General features: G+C 26.3%; 1 protein-coding gene across 1 annotated transcript; it reads right to left on the bottom strand.

The window, feature by feature from the left end:
* Window positions 1-474: 474 nt before the first annotated feature.
* LOC145828561 (disintegrin and metalloproteinase domain-containing protein 19-like) lies at window positions 475-19,600 on the bottom strand. The gene is made up of 14 exons (XM_082936316.1): window positions 19,580-19,600; window positions 19,143-19,315; window positions 17,373-17,526; window positions 15,391-15,549; window positions 14,288-14,461; window positions 12,568-12,698; window positions 10,134-10,322; window positions 8,456-8,615; window positions 7,428-7,539; window positions 5,851-5,959; window positions 2,929-3,136; window positions 2,442-2,510; window positions 1,484-1,598; window positions 475-491 (listed from the first exon to the last, which is right to left on the bottom strand). The coding sequence occupies exons 1-14, from the start codon at window positions 19,598-19,600 to the stop codon at window positions 475-477; spliced, it is 1,791 nt and encodes a 596-aa protein (XP_082792442.1).
* Between the last annotated feature and the right edge of the window lie 3,974 nt (window positions 19,601-23,574).

Here is a 23,574-nt window from a genome sequence, read left to right as displayed (position 1 = left end):
ATTTTTTCTTCTTTATAGTATTATGACTGTCTCTGAACCTTCTAATTAACAACAGGAAGTGCTAGGTTGTAAACAATAAGATGTATTTACATTCCATATAAAAAAGCTAAAATTATGTTTAACTAATTCTTTAAACTCAACTATTCAAACTATTTTCATTCTAAATACCTAGACTGTATAAAATAAGCTTAAAACGAGCTATTAAATATAAAAACAAGAAATATACTTAAAAAATATTTTTACAAGTATAATCACTGACTATTGCTACTTCAACGAATTTTGTTGCAAAAACTTAAAGAATAGGCTAAGCAGAAAAAGTATATACATTTTTATAAAGTTTTACTTTAAAGTCTTTTACTGGGACACATTCAAAATCCACTCGCGAACATGAAAATAGTTTGAATAGTTGGGTTTAAAGAATTAGTTAAACATAATTTTAGCTTTTTTTTGTAGAATGTAAATACATCTTATTGTTTACAACCTAGCACTTCCTGTTGTTAATTAGAAGATACAAAGACAGTCATAATAATATAAAGAAGTAAAATAACAACTAACTCAAGAACTATTACGGGACACGTTCAAAATCTACTCGCAATCAAAATTTACCCGCGTTCAAAATCCACCCAATAAAATTCGAGAACCGCTTACCGATCGAGGGTAAGGGTTAGGGGTAACAGTGATAGTGAAAAATAGATAAAATAATACTACAAAGAAGAAAAAATTAAAATTTAGTTATAAAACTACTTGCTGATTTATTAAAGTGTTTGAAGATGAACTTAAGTTAACTGTGCAGCTGAGTCATCTAAATTTATCTTCTATTACATAAATGATTTTTTTCTCACATTTCGTTCATACAGCCAAATATTTTTAAAATATATCACAAAGTCTGTATTAATATTTATATAATATTAATTATTCAAAATAAATTAATAATAATAATAAAATTGGGTGGATTTTGATAGTATACCCTTATACTTTAATTTTCGTCTTTTATTTTAAAGTGGGTGAACAATAAAGATAGCCTGGTTTTACGAAAAAGAACTGTAAGCTTTTACTAAATTATTTTACAGTGATTTAAAGAGTTCTAGGCACTTAATATTTACTTGTATATTAAACTTTTTGAGAACCTAAAAGCTCAAAGCCAACATATTTATAAGGGTTGTAACCATTTTAATCACAAAAAATTTTACATTCAAAACAATAGTTTCTCGAGAATTTAAATTTAAATTTGTAGAATATATATCACTTGGTGTTTTACAAACAATTTAGACAATTAAGTTCGAAAAAATTATAGTTCTGAGAGTTGGTGAAAAAAAAAGAGTAAACTTTTATTAATTTATTACATAAGTTTTCCAAAATCAAGTTGTACCAAAAGCTAATTAAAGCTTTTATTTTAAATCTAGTTTTTCCGATGAAAGAAATAATGTTAGTCGTAACTCAAAATCAAAAAGGTATAAAGAATAATATAAAAAGAAAATCTTACTAATAAGATTCTGGCCAGTTGCATACATCGAGCTGGTTCCAGGAGAGCTTATCTTATCACAAAATTGGCCTTCCCATCCTTTTTCACAATGACATTGCTTGAGATTGTTGCACATCTGAAAATTAAAATACTCTCTGTTAAATATGTAAAAGGGCTGCCACTCTTTAAGGCTAAAAAAGAAAATAACTTTCCGCTTTTGTCGCAATTTTGAAATGTTTATAAGTCTTTTTAATTTTTCAACTAATTTTTAATAGTCAGAAATAAGCTTTATTATGTTATGCAATTATAAAGAGAACCAAACCTTGAAATTAATTTTAATAATATATTTTCCGAATTTAATTATCATTTTACTGTGCATAGTTTTCTAGATGTTGAGAAACATGTGCATGCTTATGGAATATATACACATAATCTGTTTTTTAACATACTAAGAACAGAACTGCATATGTATGCTTTAACAATTTATATTTACAAAAGGCTGGTAAAAATGTTTTTGTTATACTGAAGTAGAGCTAGCATCTAGAAGAAAACATTACCGAATAAATAAAATTAATAGTGTAAAATTAAGAGAGATGAAATAGTACACATAAGGTTAACTACAGAACATCAAAAAATTTACAATAAAATCAACTCAAACACATTTAAAAGCCGATTAAAGACTAACATAAGGAAAGAATCTTTAAATTAGCCTGAGTTTCTAACTCTAACCAATTTAACTTATCTGAGACAGCCTGTGTTTTTCAAGAATATTAAAAAAAATGAAACTTGCCTAAGACTTTCCAAAATTTTAAACTAGCCTGAGTTGTTCTGAATGTGGCAACCCTTTAACAATCCTTAACAATATTTATCTTCAACAACTTCATCGAATATAGTTTTATAATACTAAATTGGCCTTAAAAAATATGTATCAAAATGATATATAGTTTTATTTCAGAATTTCAATTTAAAAACAACTTACTCCTTTTCCATTGCACTTATCTGAACAAGTTAATCTTTCCATTACTTTGCATTCACCTTCATCACAAACCTAAAAAATCTTACAATGTTAACTTGATTCATGTTTGTGGTTTGAAATTTGGCTATCATATGTAGTATTGGAAATATTTGTATTTGACTAGAACAGTGTTACAAAACTTAGTATCCAAAAATAAAATGCACACAGATTTGAAAAATAAACACCTAGTCAAAATACCTGATAAATAAAAGTGTTTACAAACTTTACATGAAAACTTTTGAAACAAGAACTTATCCATAAAAGTAATACTCAAAAACATGTGACGTTAATCTTAATTTTTATTTACGTTCTTAATTTTAATTTATTGTTCAAGAAACAAGAAGTGTTAAGCATTATTGTTTTGTTAGCACATTTAGTTTTACTTATGAAGTTTTACTTACTAAGTTATTTTACTTTATTTAATTTTTTTTTTTAAAACAACAAAAAATACCATGTTTTTGCCACAAGCAGTTCCTGGTTGGACACAAGCAACATCTTTGATGTCACTTTCACCAGCCTTTTCCATTACAGACTGCACAGTTTTGCACTTCTCGTCAACCTTATAAACTGTGTTCTTATATGTGTATCTATTTATCAAGCCACCCAAAACTGGAAAGTTTTCACCAAAATGACAGTTTAGTTTACCACACAACGCGTTTCTGGTTAAAAATTTAAAATAAATAATATTTTGAAAACCAGTCCATACTAAAGTCGCTTACGAGTAAAAATGTTTAGACTTTTCAACCTTAAGTAATAAAATTCAATAAAAATTCTAGTGGTATAAGTATAAAATTTCAAACTATTTTTATATTTACATTATATTATATACAGTAACCTCTCGCATCTTTACGCACTCGTGACGTTACGCACTCTCGTTTAGTTACGCATTTTAGAATTCTAAAAAACTCAAAAAATAAAAATAAATATTTTTATTCCTCAAAATCTTATGGCATGAAATTTCATTCTTACCTAAAAAATCCAATAATATATCTTTAATACAATGCAAGACAAGTTCATACTTATGTGCGCAAAAGTCAAATTAAAAAAAGTTGTACTAACATAAACAACTTTTATTAAACATTATCTTATATTTTATATATTTTTTTTCAAAAGAAGAAATCCATTACAGCGCCAAATGCATATTTTTGTAAAAGCCCATAGAAACAAGTTTTAATATAAACTAGACACCACACCATTTCTTAATTGTAAGCAAATGCTTAATTATAAATTGAATTTCCTGAAGTAGAATAGAATATAAACGTTAAGTATCAAATAAGTCACATATAAGTAAAGATAAAGATAAAATCTACTTATTTTTAAATTTAGTAAAATTTTACAACAAGTAACATTATTTCATATAAATTTAAATCCTTTTTTTTTATATATGTATAGTTTTATCTTTTGTTTTAATATTTATAAATAATGTAAACAAATTGTTAAAAGTGGGAAAGTACCCAGTCTAGAAGCAATATTAGAAAATAGCCATTATAGTAATTATATTTGGTACCTCTCGTATCTTTACGACCTCTCGTATCTTTACGCACTTTTTCTGTGGACACAATGTGCGTAAATAAGCGAGAGGTTACTGTACATATAAATCAAAGATTATAAATTAACTGCACGCCAACTTTAAACTATTTTCGATGAACTTTGATATTTTAATAAATTATATATTAAAAACCTAAATTTGTGCAAGACAATTGATTAACTGTTTTTATTTTGGAAACTAGATCTATAGTCGTTTTTATTAAAATATGAAAACACAAAAGTATAAAAATGCATTGTTACGGTTGATAATGTGTTGTTTCTTAAATTAAACAATTTTAATCTTACGAATTTATCAGAAACTAAGTAAACTTGTTAAAAAAATAGATTAAGTCATTTTAAAATTTTTGATTGAAATAAAAAATCATTTCAAAACTTTAGGTTTTCCAAAAAGTAATAAGTTTTACGATCTTCAAGTTTTTTTGCTAAGTATTAAAATTTGAAGAATTTCCAGAATTCAATTTCTAATGGCTACTTTGTTGTTATTGTGCCGAAGGCATTATAGTTTTAAGATATAATTTATATTAGAACCAAAAATAGACATTCTCTAAAGTTTTTTAAGACAAGTTCCCAAAAAAACAAACAACTTAGTTTAATCAAAGGAGTTAAGTTTTTTACATTGCGTATATATACGCGTTTGTCTTACAAATACGCGTTAGTTTTACATCATCCCGCCCTGCAGTAAGTCGCTTTTAAGTGACGATCATCGCATCATCCAATTAAGTACGCATGATCTACAAGCCATTTAATTAAGTTCAACGAATGAAGTAGCTACGAATTTAAGAACACCGATCTGTGAATCAAACGCCGTAAGTTCCTTCGTGTTACAACTATTTCGTCAAGACTGTTAGTCGTTTCTATCTTTTATAATCGTAAATATTTTTTATAGATTTACTTGTGCAGTGAGCGATTTATAACAGTTTCTTTTAGAACAATTATAATTGTTATTTTGTTAATAAACAGGGTTCGTGCGCGATTTTTTTTTCATTTAGCCTGACTGAGACCAATTTAGCCTGACATTTTATCAAAGTAAGGAAAATCTCCTTTAGAAGTCACAAAAGGTTTTAAGCACTTAATTTTACAAATATTGACTGATTTTGTCTTTAATAACTAAATCTTTATTTAGAAATAAATTCACAGCTCAACTTAATCTTAAAAATATTTCTTGACTTTTTTTAACAAACATTTTCAAGCATTTGAACTGAGAAAAACTGAGATTCTCAAATTTTTAAATAGAAAAACTGATTTAGCCTGACGTTTTTCAACTTTTTCAAAAAAACTGATTTAGCCTGACTTAGCCTGACGCGCACGAACCCTGAATAAAGTACTTTAAATTGATTTTTAAGTGTATTTTAACTTAAACCTAGGAATATAATTCCATTGTAAGTAAGACGTACATTATTTATAAATTTAGAACTGTGCGTTACTCGTAACGTAAGTAAAGCAGATTAGCTGAAGTTTTTGGAGACCACAGGAATAAGAGCTGAGTACTATTTAAGCTCATAAATATAACCTGTATTTGTATTAGATATAAATTGGTGTTTTTATTATTAAAAAAAAACATACACAAAACAACTTTAAAAACTAGTGTATCAACATAATATTTACGCTATTAAGTCTCTATTTATTATTAGTAAAAATAGTTCTAAAAGAAAATTTTAAATTTGAAACGCCTAAAATCTGATAAATAAGTATTTAAATAAATACATTGCATAATATAAAATTTTAAAGCTTGGTATAAAATCTAAATTAAGTAAAGTATTTCAAAAGGTGTGTGAGTTTTTCATTGACTAAGTTCTTGTTTGGAGGCAAATATTAACATACAAACTCGCTTTTGCAAGGCTTAAAAGAGCCTTCTTCATTTCTTCCGCAATTCCCATTTTCATTTCCTATTCTATTAACTTCAGTGTAGCATCTATCATCTCCCTTCCTAGCACCTAAAATTATTTATGCATAATATAGAACAAAACATGCTTTAAATGAGTATGTGTAAAGATTAACTATGTACATAAAAGACGAAACCAAATAACTAATGACAAACCAACCACTTGTTTTCTAAATAAAAATTAAAGTTTTTTTCGCTAAATTTATTAAAATACTAACAACTGATTTATTAAACAAAATATAAACTTACACCTTTTTATGTTTAGTACATTTATATAAAACTAACAAAACATTTAATTTTCAACGATAAATATTTTTTTCTACTTAGTTTGCTTAAGTACAAATAATTATTGAGGTACATTTTAGATTTAAAACACAATTTTTTTTAGTTTAAAAATAAAATAAAAAACTTTCTCTAAAATTAAACAGATTGAAGATAAATCTTAAAATATCCGATAAAGTATAAAATAAACTTAAAAAATAGTGATAGGTTAAAAATTGAATTAAACATCAGGAGTTCATCATTTTATAGTAATCTTTAAGCGAAACATTGCTTTCACAAACCATTAATATAGACAATTTGATGATGTTGTAATGAAAACGATATTTTATTTTATAATTTTAAAGAATGTGAATAAAAATGTTGTTTTTTTTTAATAGTTAAAATTAAATTCTTACTTTAAGGTATTGTAAACAAGTTTATATAAATAAATATAAAAAAATTATTATAAAGAGTTACATTCTTTTTATTGCTATAAAACGCTAACTGACTTGCAAAAGCGCACTTCGTAGTAAATTGATGCCGAGACGTTCAATGAAGATACTAGTAACGTAATAGAATCATATTTACTAAATTAATTTATATAATTCTGCAAGAAAGTTTCATTTACGAACCGCGAAATAGTATTATTTAATAGCAAACTGTAAGAAAAAAAATTGTTAGTTTTTTAAACTATTATTAAATGCTTTGTATCAATCTAGATTACTTGTTTATCAATTAATTAATACAGTTTCTTTTAACTTGCTCTTATAATATTTCGTAAAGTACATCACAGCTATACTTTAAGTCTATATTTTGAATTTATTCGCCTTAAATTAGACACGAAGATTATTAAGATCACATATTAAAACTACACTTGTATATCTTTTTATATCCTTATCTAACCTTTTAACCCGTAACTACATTAAAATGCTTTACAGTGTAACATTTTTGTTATGAAATCATTTATGTATACTTTTACTTATTTCTACTTATAATAATACCAAGGATGAGTTTTAAAACAAATAAAACAGCTTTATCTTTAAAAACTGATTGTTTGATTTATTTTATATGTCGGCTCTTGTAAAGAAATCCTTTATCAAAATCTAATACTATGTACTAACGAATTTTACCATAAAAAAATTATTAAAAACTCTAAAAACGTATAAACATACCTAAAACGATAAGATATATTCTAAAATTAAAACATAAACTTGATGAATAGCTTTTTTTTTAATGTGTAAATATTTTGTTATACATACTTTCACCCCAAATAATTTGACATTGAAGGTCGTGGGTCATACAGACACCTTCAGAACACAACTGGTTATCTTGACAAGGAGTTCCGTCCTCTTTGTACAAATTAGCAGGACACTAAAAATTTGGCTCATTTCAACATACTACTAAACATTACTAATCATTAAGATATGTAGCATAAACTTTTTATGTAGGATATATTGCTATACTGATTATTTATAAGTTTTGATAAAAAATAATTGTTACCTTTAAACATTTACCTTCGTTCATTTAGTCAAAAAAATTTATCATGTTTTTTTTACAGTATATTTTCGAATCAAAATTTATGTAATTACACTAAATACCTTTAGGTAGTATTAAACCTATTAACACTTTTGTCTTCTCACAAGTTCAATAAAGTTGTAACACTATGCTTTCAATAAAACGTACAGCATGCAATAGCTAATAAGATAAGAAAATTTAACTACTTAAAAGTATTTAAAAATCGTTATGTTTTAAAGTAGAGGTGGGCAAACTTTCTAGTTGGCGGATAAAGCATACCGAAAGATTTCTTTTGTGTGCTGGACTCGTTAAAAAATTATTCTAGGACCGCGAAATTCTGAAAACTTACACTACAAAAATTTAAAAAAAAACTGATTATGAGCTAAGTTATATTGAAGCAATCATCTATTAAGGAATATTCTGTACAAAAAAACTATTTTGGTATTTCAAAACACATGTTGTAAAAATCCAAAACTTTGTTTTTTATGCACAAGTTGCTTTCAAGCTAAAAAATACATCGCGGGCTGTGCATTGCTTATCCTTATCTTAGAGCATATCTTACAAAAATTATTTATTGTTAACTTTTTTTGACTGAGAAATTTTTTAAAACACTCATTAATATAATTAAACAAGACCGTATCTTTATCTTTATCTTAAGTTAAAAACTATGACCCAAATAAAATAGTCTGAAAATTTATTTATTTCTATCTCTAAACAACTTTTATACTATTTATAACATTAAACAATATAAACTAAAAAAAAGAAAACTGACAGAAGCAGATGTTCCAGTGCAATATTCAGGAAATTCGCATTCGTTATCACTACTTCGACATTCAACGCCACTTTCTACAAAATTGCATTCTGAACAACAAGGTCCATTGTCACATTTTGCACCAGAACGAAGTTTACAAGTCGCAGCATTGCAACAAAGGCTGTTAATAAAAACGTCATAATAAAATACTAAATATTATAAACATATATTAAATGTTTAAGTCAAGTTCACTATACGAAATGGTATCTATAACTTAATTTAAGGCCAAAGAGGTTTTAATATTTTGTTTATAAAAATTAACACTGGCTCTTATTTGTGAGCTTTAAGTATGAACTATAGCAGAATTCACCAAACTTTTTTTCAAAAGGCCTCCTTTGAGAGAAATTAAATAAGATATGGTCCCCTCCAACAAGATTTTTCAAAAAATACCAGTAAAACTGCCTGAGCCTTTTTTTTCTCTTCATCATCAACTTCAGAATATCTAGTGTAAGTTTCAAACTATTGCCTTGTAGCTCCCCCTTTTATGGCTAGTGGCCTCCAAATTTCCTATTTTTTTTTCCATACTATCAAGTTTAAGTTTTAAAACGACCATTAAAAAAGCCTAAGAACTTTTTTAGCTCTTTATCATCAACTCCAGAATATCTAGTGTGAGTTTAAAAAGTACCATTAAAAACGCTTAAGACCTTTTTATATTGTTCTTCATCATCATCTCCAGAATATCTAGTGTAAGTTTCAAATTTATGACCTCATGTCCTCCTCTTTGGCTCCTTTGCTGCTCAAAAAATTTCTGTAATAGCCCCCAAGGGGGCCACTTGGCCCAGTTTGGGAAACCCTGAACTAAAGGTTAAATTTCATACAAAACCTTAAGTTTTAATTATTTAGTAGTAAGTTAGTTTCGTAAAAAGTTTTAAAAACGAACGTACTAGTGCAATTTTTAACTTTCAATTTCTATAAAATTAAAAAACTAAAAAAAGTATGACAGTATTTAAACAAAGCATTTCATGACTAGAACTTAATTTAACTTTTTACTTAAAACCAGATTTTTTTACAATATAGTTGCTTATTACAAAAAGATTAGACTGAAAAGTTTTAATAGTAGAAAATGTAGATTTTTAAATGTATAAGACTCTTTGGTCTTTGAATTTTTGCTTTCATAATAAACCTATTGAGACAGGGTTGCCAAATGTTTTTGGCAAATTTTCTCCAGGATTTTAAGATTATATGTTTTAGGGTACATTTTTAGTTTAAAATTAAGTTTAAGGTAAAAAACTGTGTTAAATAGTATAACGATATTGAAAAGATATGTTTAAGCTTAAATGTGTTTTTTGATAATGACAAAAAAATCATTTATACAATAGATTTTTTGTTTCAAATCGAAATTTTACTACTTAACATGTAAAAGTTGTCTAAAATCCCAGATTTTTTAGTGTTTTTTGTACAAAATTCTTTTTTTTTCAAAATTTCTCAAATTTCAAGTTTTTCCAGGATTCAAGATTTTTTGGCAACCCTGTTGAGATCTCCAGCTTTAATCCCCTTTATCTCAAAACTTTCTTTATCTATCAAAAAAATCAGAAAAAAGAACCGGTAGAACCTGCCTTACCTCATCTATGTTCTTAATTTGTTTAAATTTAGTGCAATACTATAACTAATAAGCTTGTATAAAAATTCAGTAAATAACCTAGTACAATCATCAACACTTCCACAGTCGCATTCTTCTCCCATTTCAATAATTTCATTACCACACCGGGGTCCACCAACCAATGTCCTAGCTTCTGGGACGTTCATAATGCAATTACCGAGACCCATTCGCAGTCCCTCGCGAAGATACTCCAGCGAACATTGTGACCATGACTTCTTCATACGAAAACTGTGAGTTTAAATTACTGATATAAAATTATGGCAATATAATTAATAGTGAACAACATATTCTTTAAAAAAAATCGGTAGAATATTAACTCATAAAAACGTTAGTATAAGTGTCGTTTAGTATGGCAACATGTTTTAATGCAAAAAAAATTGTTAGCTATCAACTAGACCAGTGGTTCCCAACCTTTTTGAAGCCCCGCACCCCTAAAGTCTCTTAATTTGATCTTGCACCCCTAACACTATATGCTATAATTATTTATTAATAATTTTATTATAAAATCATTGATTTCATTAATTAACAATTTAAATTTTAATTTTTATGATAGTGTACTATATTAACAAAAATAAAATACTTGGAAATTTAAAAACATAACAAACTATATTCGAACAAGTTTATCTATTTTTATCTTAACTGGAGAGAGATTTTTAAAGAACTAGCTTTGTTTTCAGCAATGACTTGATCCAAAACATCCGAACTTAAATCTTTAATTCGACTTCAAATAATATTATTAGATAGCGGCACTAACTCAAGCTTTTTTGAAGCTTGTTTTCCCAGAACATCTTCTATCATTTGTAACACACATGGCTTTATCAACTCTTCAGCAATTATAGAGGCTTTTTGAATTTAGCTACGTTATACGCCACATGGTAAAAAGCCAATAAAAGAGGTTTGCCAGCAGATACAAAACCGAACTTTGGAAGTGTCCCTCGTGATTCATAGCGGGTCCTTTTAGATTTCAATGACTCAAAATCATGACCTGAAATATCTGCTCCACCATGTCGTTTGTTAAAATGTTCTTGCAACTTAGATGGCTGCAAATTTGAGTTCGAAAATACAATGTTACATAACATGAATTGCGGATTTTTCAGGCCTTCAACTGTTTCAGTGCAAGTAAAACCAAACTGAGCATAACTATCGTTCCACTTCCTTATATTTGACATGATTGAGTACTAATTAAGTAAAGTGTATTCTAAAAAATAAAAAAGTCAATTACTAACAATTTTTTTCATAAAATTCATTCAAAAACAATGCTTCAGCCTATGACTTCGTCATCTAGTTTTCTAAGATTTGAAAAAATATTAGAAGTGAGGAAAAAGCACTAGAAAAGTAATACATATTAGGCTTAAACTTAAAACTAGACTTTTTATAATTTTGTTATGAGTATATGTACTTAAAAATAAAAATCAGTTGTTCTAAGTTAAGCTTATGTAATGTTTTGTTTTCAAAACTATTCGCAGCTAGAAGTTTTCAAAATAATAAAGGTTAGAGTTAAAATTTTAAAAAGTTAAAAGGTATTTAGTCTTAAATTGTCAAAAGATATGTATAAAACCAAATACAAAAAAAGTTTGTATGCTTACAACATAAATAGAAAAAAGTAGATGCATTGAATATTTTTGGTGATCTATAAAAATTGGTTTCACTAAAGCTAAAAACAAGTTTTCTTAAATTGTATAACATACAATAATTGCTGTGAACTTTAGAGTTTACTGATGTTAAATCTTAAAGCACCACTTTCTGCACAACTAAGCTTAATAAAAGATTATATTATAAATGTAATAGACTTAACAGAACCTGTTCTTAACAGCTAATAAAAAACCTGCTGAAGATACTAATTTTTATCTAAGTATTTCAATTAAAATAAATGCTAGCTCACAAACTGTTTTAAACAATTTATGGCCAGTTAACAAAATAAAGTAATTAAAGAATAGATGATTAAAATTCACAGGTGAAAAACTCTAAGAAAGCTTTACTGAAATGTTAATCCTAAACTAACAGCTATTAAATAAAATTAGTAAAATGAATTTAATTCTCTAAAAGCGCTCTTGCTCTATGACGTATTAATAAAATAAATTTATTCAGAAAATTAGCGCTAACTTCTTTTTATAACAAAATGTACTTTTTAACTTTATAAACTTTATCAAAGAGTAAAAATCTCCTTATTTATCATACAAAGAGAAAAGCCATCTCGCACCCCCTGGAGTGCTGCCTCGCACCGCCAAGGGGTGCGAGCACTCCTGGTTGGGAACCCCTGGTATAAGAGAAAATAACACAAAATTTATATTATAATCTGCACAGATTAAGTTGAATCATTATAGTCTAAAATTTATTCAAATAAATTACCAGCACTACAATTTTGAAATAAAAGCATTTTAACACCTTGTTATAAACTTTATAAATTATAGGAAACTTTTAAATCTGGTTAAAGCAATGTCGTATAAACACAAGAAGAACACATTTAGCTCACCCTGCTCTAGGAGCCATGATACAATCGGAATTAGCATCACAGTTGCAGCCATCTTCATCGTGCAGCATGCCAAAGTTATGACCCATTTCGTGAGCAAGTGTATTGGCTACCGTGAGTGGTGAAGACAAATCCTTAAAAATTACTAAACTAAAAAAATATTAAAACAGCCCTTTGTTAATAAGTGCAATTTTACCTATGAAATTTAAAAAATATAATATCACACACTTTTCCTTTGTAAATAAAAAACAGTTTTAATTGCACTAAAACGGGCTCAGTTTTGCGTACTTTAAACTTGAAAAAACCAGATATCCATTCAGAATATTGTGTCTATTTTTTTTATTTGAGTTAATGGAGTAAAAGCTTTTGCTGGAGTTGTATTATAGGTTTTTAAACTTAATTTTCATAAAATTGTTAAAAACATTTTAAAATCGAAAAGAGTAACATTATAGATTAAATTAGGTAAAAACTAGTTAGAATACACTTTAAAAAGTGACTATAAGTAATTTGTAATAAAAGCTGTTTATTTAACTAGTTAGTCTTCGTTGCCAGTCTAAAAATTAAAAAAAAGGTAAATTTTTTAAGAGTAAATATTTTAATTTTTTTTTATACCTAAAGCATACTCTTAAATAATTTAATTTAACATATAACAAAATACATCAAACAATCTGAAAAGGAACTTTTCCTAATAAAATTTATAAAACTTTGTGTTTAAATCTTGATCTTTGAAGTAAAATTCAAACAATTTAAAAACAAGTCGGACTTTTGTATATGCATCTACACAAGGGTTTCCCAAAATGGGCAATATCGTCATCTAGGGGCGTTTTTGGCTATCAGAGAAAGTTAATTAGAAAGGCGGCGAAACATTAAATAGGTAATAAACTAGTAAAGGGGTGATATTTAATAAATGGGGGCGAATATTGTTTAAATTTTTGCCAAGAGATCGTTTACAAAAATGAGTTTGAGAAACCTACATTACGAAAAGTTTGTGGATGAGTGTTTTTAGTTTATAACACATAAACGTGCGACAGTTTTTTATAAATTGATTACTTTGTAAATTGTTTTTGTAACATATATTTTTAACTTCTGTCGAGCCAAAATATTAAGAGAAAGTTTAAGTAATAAGTACTAGCTAATTATAAATTACTAAAGCGCATATAAAATGAATTAATTCAAATAGAAATATCAAAATATTATAAATTTTAAGTATAAAAAGACATACACGTACTTTTAATCAGTCAGAAAGTTCTACCTAATTTACCTTACTTTATGCAAAAACTTATTCTACAAAAGCGTTTTTCTAAACATAGGCTAACTAAAAGATCCATCACTAAGTATTTTAAGTAAAATAAAATTAAAGTTTACTGAATTATTGTGGATTTGTACCAAAAATTTAAGTTAAGTTGTAAAGTTTGAAGTTAAAACAATGACTAACATAAAACAAGCTAACAAGTATTCATTTATATCAAATATATTTAAAAAAAATTATAAATTGATTTCAAGTGCTTGTTATAGTATAACATGCTACACAAAAAAAAAATTATCAGTAAACTGCAAAAAAAAGCTCATTTAATTAAGGAAATATATTTGTTTATTTGTAGTTTAATCAATTTACTGATTGTTACGTTAGTAAACCATAATGTCAAATATACACATAACTTAAAGTCAATATTGACTACAATAAAAAGATTAAGAAAAAAAAGGGTTAGAAACTTTCAAATACCTGATTGATACTACCACCCCTTGGAGTGCACATTGCAGAGACTTGGGCGAAACCAATTGTTGTACCCTGGATATCCCTACCAACTAGTAAATGAGCGACGTCAGTTCGATGCCAGGCAGTTTGAACTGGTTCTCTTAATCTGTTGTACCGGTACTTCACGAATGCGTTCAAATCCTGTAATGTGAGTAAGTATAAAAATATTTTACTTTATCAATAGAATTTTAACAATAGAAATGGTACATATGTGGAGACGTCATAGGAGCAAGATAAAATGGGTAGAAGTCTAATATGCACGAAGGGGCACTTTTGCGCGAAGGGAGATTTTTGGACAAAGACACTTTTGCACGAAGGGTCAATTTTGCTTGAGTTGAATGTTTTTTCTTTTTTAATTTAAATTTTTATTGGTCTTTTATTACTATCACTATTACTCTCAACCCTTACCCTCGGTCGGTAATTTTTTTTGTTTTTTTATAATTTATTTTTTATTAATTTCTAGTTTTTTTTATCCAATAAATAATTTTTATTAGGTTTTCTTATTTAATTTTTTATTCTATGACTGTTACCCCTAACCCTTACCCTCGGTAACTAGTTTTCTTTTTAGTAGTTTTTATTAAAGTTCTTTTTAAATACTTATTATTATTTTTATTATTTATTTTTAATATCACTGCTACCCCTAACCCTTACCCTTGGTTGGTAACTTTTTTTTTAATAAGTTTTCCTTTTAATTTTTTTTACTCTTGTGCAAAAATGGCTCTTTGTGCAAAAGTGTCTTAGTGCATATTTGACCCGTTCCTACATACAATACCTTAAATCAAAATATATCTCCAGCTTAGTTATTTAATTTTAAATTTTTTTTTGAATTTCTAACATAACTGCATACTTTAGTACAAAACATAATAACATTTGAGATAGTTTAAATTGCTTCATATCTTATATGACGTCATTACACGTCTCTCCTGATATGCATCCAAAAACTATGTTTTAAACCGCTATAAAAATGAACTTTTCTTAAAGAAAGGTTGTATTTATATCAGATGACATAATGTAAGTACAGAGAAAAGTTTGTATAAAACTAAGCATTAAACATTAATTCTTTAACTAACATTAACAGGAGTGGTATCTAACTCTATTCTATTTTCCTTCCAATACTCTATATGGGAGAGAACTACTCTCATATTAAGTTTTTTATAGTAACTATCAACTACATTTATAATCTCCAAAATATGGTCTTCTCTTTCTTTTGTTGTACTAAATCTTTTGTACTGCAAAATTAGAAACTATTTTTTAAACTTTAAACTTAATTTTAACAAACTATTTCTTACTTATTGTTCTTACCAAATATCAATAAAACATGAATGATAGTTTTTGTTATATGACGCTTTATATGAATTTAAAATTAGCACTATAAGCTTTATTTTCTCATTAACCTACAAAATTTCGAAAGTAAAATTAAACTAAACATTATCTAAAAAGTAGTATTAAACTTTGTTTTAAACTTAAAACAAAAAAAAGTTTTAACTTGAAATGAAAATTACACAATTTTTATATAAAAACATTCCTAAAAATTCAGCAATAAAACTGTTTTCATCTATCGTAAATAAATTTTACTTTTGTATTTTACTATTGTATAATTAATTTATGTGGTAAAAAGAAATAAAGCAAAAGTTATAGAAAACTTTTTGAATATGTAGCATATCAACTAACATACTAAAGCAGTTTTTAATTAAAGATAAATCTTTAATTAGCTCATTGTTGGTATAATAGCAACAAATTTAATTAGTTGAAGAAAACTTTTAAACTTAAAACATACTAATATAAGAAAATTATAATATGTATAAAAAAATGTAATATATTTAAATGACAAATTTAAGAGTCTTTTTGAAGAACCAATTTATATTACTTACGCTTATTATTTATAATATATATATATATATATGTAAAAGTAAAACATGTCCAAACTAGTGATCTACCGGATCCAACCTGAGAATTGGCCAGATCCGGATCCAGTTTATTGGAAAAATTTAGCAATCCGCGATCAGCTTATTTCAGTAAAATGTTTTACTTTTTATTGCTATTATAGACATCTTTTAGTTTAAAATTTGTTTGTATTATTCATGAGTTAGTTGATTTTTAAAGTTTGCAAAAGCTAGATAGTAAACATTTTGAAATAATTTATTTTAGGAATTATTTTAAATAAATTTTCTCTAAAGTACTCACTTTGAATATAAACAAAGTGCGAACTTAAGAAGTAGAAGTCTTAATGGAAAAATGTATTTTGAACACAAAGTTTTTGGCTCAAAAAAGTGTACTCAACAGAAAAAGTGTAGCAATTTCAAAAGCCTTTTTTTATTATTAGGTTTTAATGAAAGCAAAACATAAAATGTACATACATAAACAAAATCCACACCAACAATAATAATGATTTTTTACTAGAAATATAAACATTGTTTGACAAAAAATAAATTTCTTATAACGTTTAGTATTATACTAAGTAATCTGTTATAAATTTATATATTAAAATAAACTAGAAGAAGTTTTTTTAGTTGCAAAAAGTAAAGAATTTTGTAGGTTTTTTGTCATTAAAATAGCTAAAGATTAAAGTTTTAGACCCTATATCAGTTAGGAAAACTTCATAACTAATTTTATATGTTAAGTCCATACTTAAAAGTTAAAAACAATATATACATTAAAAAAAACTTGATTATAAACTTAAAATCATTAACAAAAATTGTTTTTATGCAATTAAATCAAATACCTTTTCGAGATTAAATAAAATCAACTAACAACATATTCATCCATCACCATCAACATTTCAATGAAATAGGTGTTTTCTCTTTCACTGTCTCTTTTAATTCGAGTGTTTGTACTAAACCTGTCTAAGAATTTCTACACGTTAAAATAAACAAACTTCGTTTGAAAACTTGTCACTTGAAAACATATTAAAATATAGACTACATTTCTTTATGCATATAAGTTATTATATAAGCTGCAAATGTAAAAACAAAATGAACACCAAGCAATACTTTTGAACAAATATAAACTTATGTAATAACAAAATAAAACCTAGGTTGTTAGTTTTATTAACATCTTTTAGGTGACAGGTTTTATGCATTTTTTCCCTCATTTCTGGCTCAAACATTACATGATTGGAGGGATGATAAACTACGTGTCCTTCAGTAAGAAAGCTGTTGCTAATCGGTTCAATTATGTAGTAAAGATCATCTAGTTCTATATAACCCCTGTAACGAGAAATTTTTTAGAATTAATAGCAAGTGAAGATTAGGTAAACTCAAAGCATAACTAAAATAGGTTTGCTGTAATGGAATAGCAGCTTCACTTGCTATTTAATTTGGTTGGACACCGAATAATACAAAATCATTCAACTGGAACAAAGTTGTTTAAGGCAACTTTGAATCAATTTAGGATATATCACCATATATGAAATTTTATGACAGCTATATAAACCAGGAACAGAGAGTTTTTCTTTTATTACTTTTTATTTGATAGCAGCTTATTAGTTGATACTCTGTACTTTATTAATCAAAAATTTTCAGTTTACTTACTTCTAAAGAATAAAGTATACTTTAACAGCTTTTTTGAAAACCCTGTAAAACTAGTTTTTGCAAGTTGACCTTATACTGTAGTTTTATATTAGATATTAGAGTTTTTAATTGCTTAAAAAAATTCAATGTATTTATTAAGATATTAGAGGTTTAAGTCAGTAAGCTCAACAGATTTCTAAGCTCAAAAAGTGAAAAAACTTATTTCATTAAAAAACTACCTTATATCTTTACAGTATCTTTATACTAATATTATACTATTGAAAAAAATATGTCAATTAAAAAAATTATTCATATTTATTAAAAAACTACCTTTTTTGATGCTTTGTGTAACATATAAATTTTTTGAATTCTAGTACTATAAACCTTATAAAATGTTCAATATTTATTTCTAAAAACTTGATGAAGCAACACTTTTTTCTTATCTTTAAATTTTGAGTACAATAGACATTGAAAAAATGGTTAAAATGTAGTTACTATTATTATAACTCAAAAACATATATTTCATTAGATATTTCGTGAAACTTTTTAGTATATTTAGATGTGAAAAAAACAAATTTTCAACATTATTTTCTTAACTTATTCCAGTTACAAACTTTCCGAATTGTTTTAATTTTAAACTAATAGTCATACTAATAACAATACCAGAAATTATTATATGTATAACTAAAAGACATCAACAGTACTAGGCAAAAAATAAAACACAGTGTTAATTATTGTTTTTAAATTTTGTCTAGTGTAGTGGGAGCCTTGACAATTTTTTAGAGATAAATATGAAATGTTTGCATGTCGTGATTGCTTTTGCTTGATTATATTCTTATATTCAACTTTTAAAAATTTTGTAAAAACAAACAAGCAAATCTATAAAAACTATCAAAACTTTCAAATAAACAACGTTTTCATTAAATAATTACAACTTTTATTTTTAATATTTCTTTAATTAACTAATTTTTTTGCATACTTTCTTCGGGGGTCGCACAATCTTTAAGAAACCAGTCTAAATACACCTATGATACAAAGTAAATTGTAGGAAAAAACATTATTAAACATTTTACATAATATGAAACAAAATCAGAACAAACCTTATACCTTTGCATGTGCTTACTGCTACAAAACTATTGACTTTGTTTCTGACAACTCCAATATAGTTACAATGATTTTTTGTCTGTAGTAATTGTCGTTCCTTGTTAAAAGCAAAACGAGAAACAAAATAAAAGTGAGCTCTAAAATTCCAAAAATTAACATTAACTATAATATATTTTTTGATAGTTAAATTATTTTAGTTCTAAAAAAACAGCACCTTGATACTTTTAGGGATTTTAATTTCTCCAGTTTCTTTAGTAAAAACAGACTGTGAAAAACCTGGAGAAATCAGTTGTTTGTTAATTTTGACATCTAAAATGACTTCTCCATGGTCTTTTAAATTTCCGAGGTTAAAAGATACTGAATCAATGTGATCTTTTAAGTTCTGAAAATAAACAAGTTTAGTTTATTTACCAAGTAGTTTAAAAACTTGTTTAAAATATGAAAAATTTCATATTTTTAATAAAAAAATTTGAAAAAAGTAAGGAAGATTTAAGTTTGATACTTCTTTAAAAATTTATAAAATGAAGCAACTAAAATTTTCTTAAGTACAGCCTTATGATATTTTAAAAATCAATTAAAACATTATAGATAATAACTACTTCATTAGTAAAGGTATTTATCTTCTTATTTTTAGAACTGTAACCACTTTCTTTGATACCCTCGCCATAGGTAAGCTGAATTGGGAACACTTTTTGATAATCATTGTTCAAAATACCATCTAAGACTAAATAAAATATTGGTATCAGAAAATTCTTAAAATATTAGCAGTTACTAGAGCTATTTTTTAAAGTTCTTTAATATTTAGGTAAATTTTGTAAATTGAAAACTATTTTTCTTCTAAACACTTGGGTATGTAAAATTTATACAAAACTATAAGTAAAAGATTAAGGCAATAGGGATTTAACATTTTGTTTTACAAAAACTAACATTAGCTAGCTCTTATATGAAAGCTAAAAGTACAAACTACAAGCCAATTTTTATAGAATTATAAAAAATTTAACTTTTGAGATATTCTAATTTTTGTAAAATGTTTCCAATATAACTAATTTTTCTGGGTCAATTTTCTTGGAAATTAAAAACTCACTAAAATCTATCTTCTCCTTCAATTCTTGAGCTATATACCTCAAACTTAAAGGAAGCATTTCTTTTATAGTTTAAAATACTTTCAGTGTTGCGATTTTAAATAAAATTTCGGTAAAAAAAAACAAAAAAAAATTTTTTTTTAAGTTTTCTTTTTCAAAATTAAAAAAATTTCTGGTTTAAATTGATTCAAATAATAGTAATGGACTTACTGTAAAAATTTAATGAAGATAGGTTTAAAATTAAAGGAGAAGATAGATTAACAGTGAAATAGTCTTTTTTTGTGTTTATATTTTGCTCCTTCTACAAGGAACCTATTGAGTTTACCAACTTTGATTACATATATCTCAAAAGTTATTTTGTTAAGCTAAAATAAAGCTCTACAAAATAAGATTAACTATTAAAAATTAACGTGGACCTCCGCTCCATTCTATGGTCTTAAGGAGTTACTAAAATTCATAATATTATGGTTTAAAGAAAAAAATGTACAATTACTGAATATTAAAAAAACATATTCTAAAGATGAATGAATTCTTAAACTAAGAACAAACTAATTTATTATAAGCTTTTAAAATAAATTTGTCAAGCAGCCATTAACAGGGTTCGTGCGCGAATTTTTTTTCATTTAGCCTGACTGAGACCAATTTAGCCTGACATTTTAGGAAAATCCCCTTTAGAAGTCATTTTAGGTATTTGGGTGTCTTGATTATTACTATTGTAGTCTCCGATTTCAACCAGCTTAATCTTGAAAGTATTTTGAGCTTTAAAAATCTGCAAAAAGCAACTCATAGCTTAGTTACAACTCAATAAAAATAAGACTAAATTGTGAAAAAGGTGATTGACCCCCTCCCCCCTATGCCCTTTACATAACAAAATCAGTGATAAGTTTTAAAACAAGTGTTATATCTTATCTATTACTGGTGTAAAAATTTAATATACATTACTAAGCACAATTGTTCAATTTAATTAAGCACTAATTAAACACTATAACCAGAAGATTTAGATTAAAACAACTTACATTGTCGTGTTTTATTAAAATTTAAAATGAAAGGCTTACACAAGTACTAAAATTCAAACAAACAGTTAAGTTGTTGAACTAAATTGTTATGTTCAAACTGTATTTTTTTATTGGTTTTTGATAATTATGACGTATATAATCTACTTAAAACAAAACATTGAAGATTCTTTGAAAAATTTTAGAGATTCAACAAAAGGTTTTAAGCTTTTATTTTTACAAATACTGATTGATTTTGTCATTAATAACTAAATCTTTATTTAGAAATAAATTCACATCTCAATTTGATCTTGAAAAGATTTCTCAATTTTTTTAATCAAAATTTTCAAGCATTTGAACTGAGAAAAACTGAGATTCTCAAGTTTTTCAATAAAAAAAACTGATTTAGCCTGACGTTTTTCAACTTTTTTCAAAAAAACTGATTTAGCCTAACTTAGCCTGATTTAGCCTGACGCGCACGAACCCTGCATTAACTTTATCAAAGAAATGGCTTGAAGTACTTCTTACCAAATGAAAAATTATCAGACTCAAAGCTTTCTTAAATATAGGTATTTTCCAGACTATCTGCAAACTAATTAGCTTAGCTGTGTTTTTATACAAATTGTTATTTTTAACTTTTACAAACTACTGTGGAAGGCTTTTTAAATTGCAGAAAAATCAATCTATACAAATAAACAATATTTGAAGGTCAACCAAGCCAGTTACATCATGTGTAATTTTACCAGCCTTTGAAAAAACTACATTAACCTAATCAAAAATACAAAAAAAACTTATAAAAAATCCCTTGTTGACACATAATAAGGAATGTACTCACAATGACAATCTCAAGACTAAAATCCACAAAGTGTGGGAAATCATAAAGCTCAAATCTCAAAGCAAGTGTCAGGCCCATGGTTGCTATTCTTTGAGACAAAAACTGCCCTGAGTCATCCTGAGTTATTGTTTCAAATCCTTATACCTCTGGCGCAAACTACTTATACCTAATCTTCATTCTTCTTAATTGAAAGAAAGGTTATATGTCTATACTTCTCCATTAGATGTTCACTAAACTTATTTGAAACACTGTTTTAAAAGATTCAACTTTAAAAGTTTAAATCAATTGAGAATAAAAATCAATATTTATGGATAATTTTATGTAACTATGTTACTTAACTCTATATATAATAGAAATAAGCTTGAATTTTTTTAACTTTATTTGACTAATTTTAATCTTACCACATAAAGTACTATTGTCGCATGAATAAAGTTAATAATGATAAATATTAATTTCAGATTTAAAACAAAAACTACTATATTAATTCTAAGGTTTGTGAAGAGCTAGCCGCATGGCTAGAAAAAAAAAATAATGAGCATTGCAAAGTCACTAAAACCATGTCCATGAACAAAATTGGGTAAATAAAATTACAAAATATTGAAATTGGATATCAGTCATCCTGAGTTTAAAAAAAAAAGTCAAAATACCCTGAGTTATCCTGAGATTTTATAGAATTTAAAAATATCCTGAGTTTTCCTAAGTGCCAAGGTAACCATGAAGTGTTCAACAGCACTAAACCAAAAAAAAACACAAACATTCCTACCATGTGATCACTCCCAACAGATATAACCCACTATCATTTTTGACAACGCACATCAAATTAGTATTTTTCTTATAAACAACTGGTTTCTAATAACATTTATCAGCACCATCCCCAGTAAGTATACAAAATTGTATATGCTGATAAAACAAACTATAGTAGGCCAACTTAAGTGTAATTGTATCCAAGTAATATTTATGTATCAAACATTATGAAACTTAATAATTATAAAACTAAACAAAAAAAAAAAAAAAAACAAATAAGGAATGCATATGGTTCAAACAACTTTCACTCAGACATTTTAAAACTGTTTTATTAAAACACTAATTTTTTTATATAATTGAATTTATAAGAGAAAAATTTAACAAAAGTTTTTAATCTGTGATATTCTGCAAATTGAGGGTGATGTTCCCCTGCTGCTTCGTAATATATCAGTTTTGTCAAAATATAACAACTACTAGACAAGTTTTGATTTGGGAGAACTAAACTGTCCTGGACAAGACATGGTGTACAACTCGATAACCAAAAGGTTCTTTGTGCATTAGGTCCTAGGACCAAATATTTTAAGCTTTTTTTTTCTGACTCTGCTCATTATCCAAAACTACAACTAGCATTTTATATAATCACTCTATTCAATTAAAAAAACAATAATCTTTACATTAAATTCTCTCTTTTTTTTTGACGTTTTATTGATATGCAAAAAAAATGTTTTCTAATAGTTATCAAAAAGTTATTAGCACACAACGGTTTATAAACTTTAATTAAATCCTTGTTAATAGCATTATTCAAATAGTCATAATTACAAAAATATAAGTTAAGATAATGATAAAAATAAATAATAATAATAATAATCACCTATTGTTACTTCTAGCTGTTTTTGGTTTACTATGAGTATGAAAAAGCTAAACTTTTCAATAAAAATTTGAAATCCACAAAGCTTTAAATATAATCAAAAACAACTATTAGTTTCTA

Source organism: Thalia democratica, chromosome 2, assembly GCF_965202585.1.
Source record: "Thalia democratica chromosome 2, ktThaDemo2.hap1.1, whole genome shotgun sequence".
In the NCBI taxonomy this organism is placed as follows: Eukaryota; Metazoa; Chordata; class Thaliacea; order Salpida; family Salpidae; genus Thalia; species Thalia democratica.
Note: the sequence above shows the minus strand (reverse complement) of the source record. Positions and strands in the feature narration are given on the sequence as shown.

Bases quoted from the DNA above. Each gene is read 5' to 3' on its own strand.
- LOC145828561 (XM_082936316.1), bottom strand. From the start codon at position 19,600: ATGGCGAGGGTATCAAAGAAA. The intron at 12,699-14,287 runs GTATTTGAAAGT...GTAATTTTTAAG, and splicing joins GGGGTGGTAGTATCAATCAG to GATTTGTCTTCACCACTCAC. The intron at 3,137-5,850 runs GTTTGTATGTTA...ATTTTTAACCAG, and splicing joins TTTAAGCCTTGCAAAAGCGA to AAACGCGTTGTGTGGTAAAC.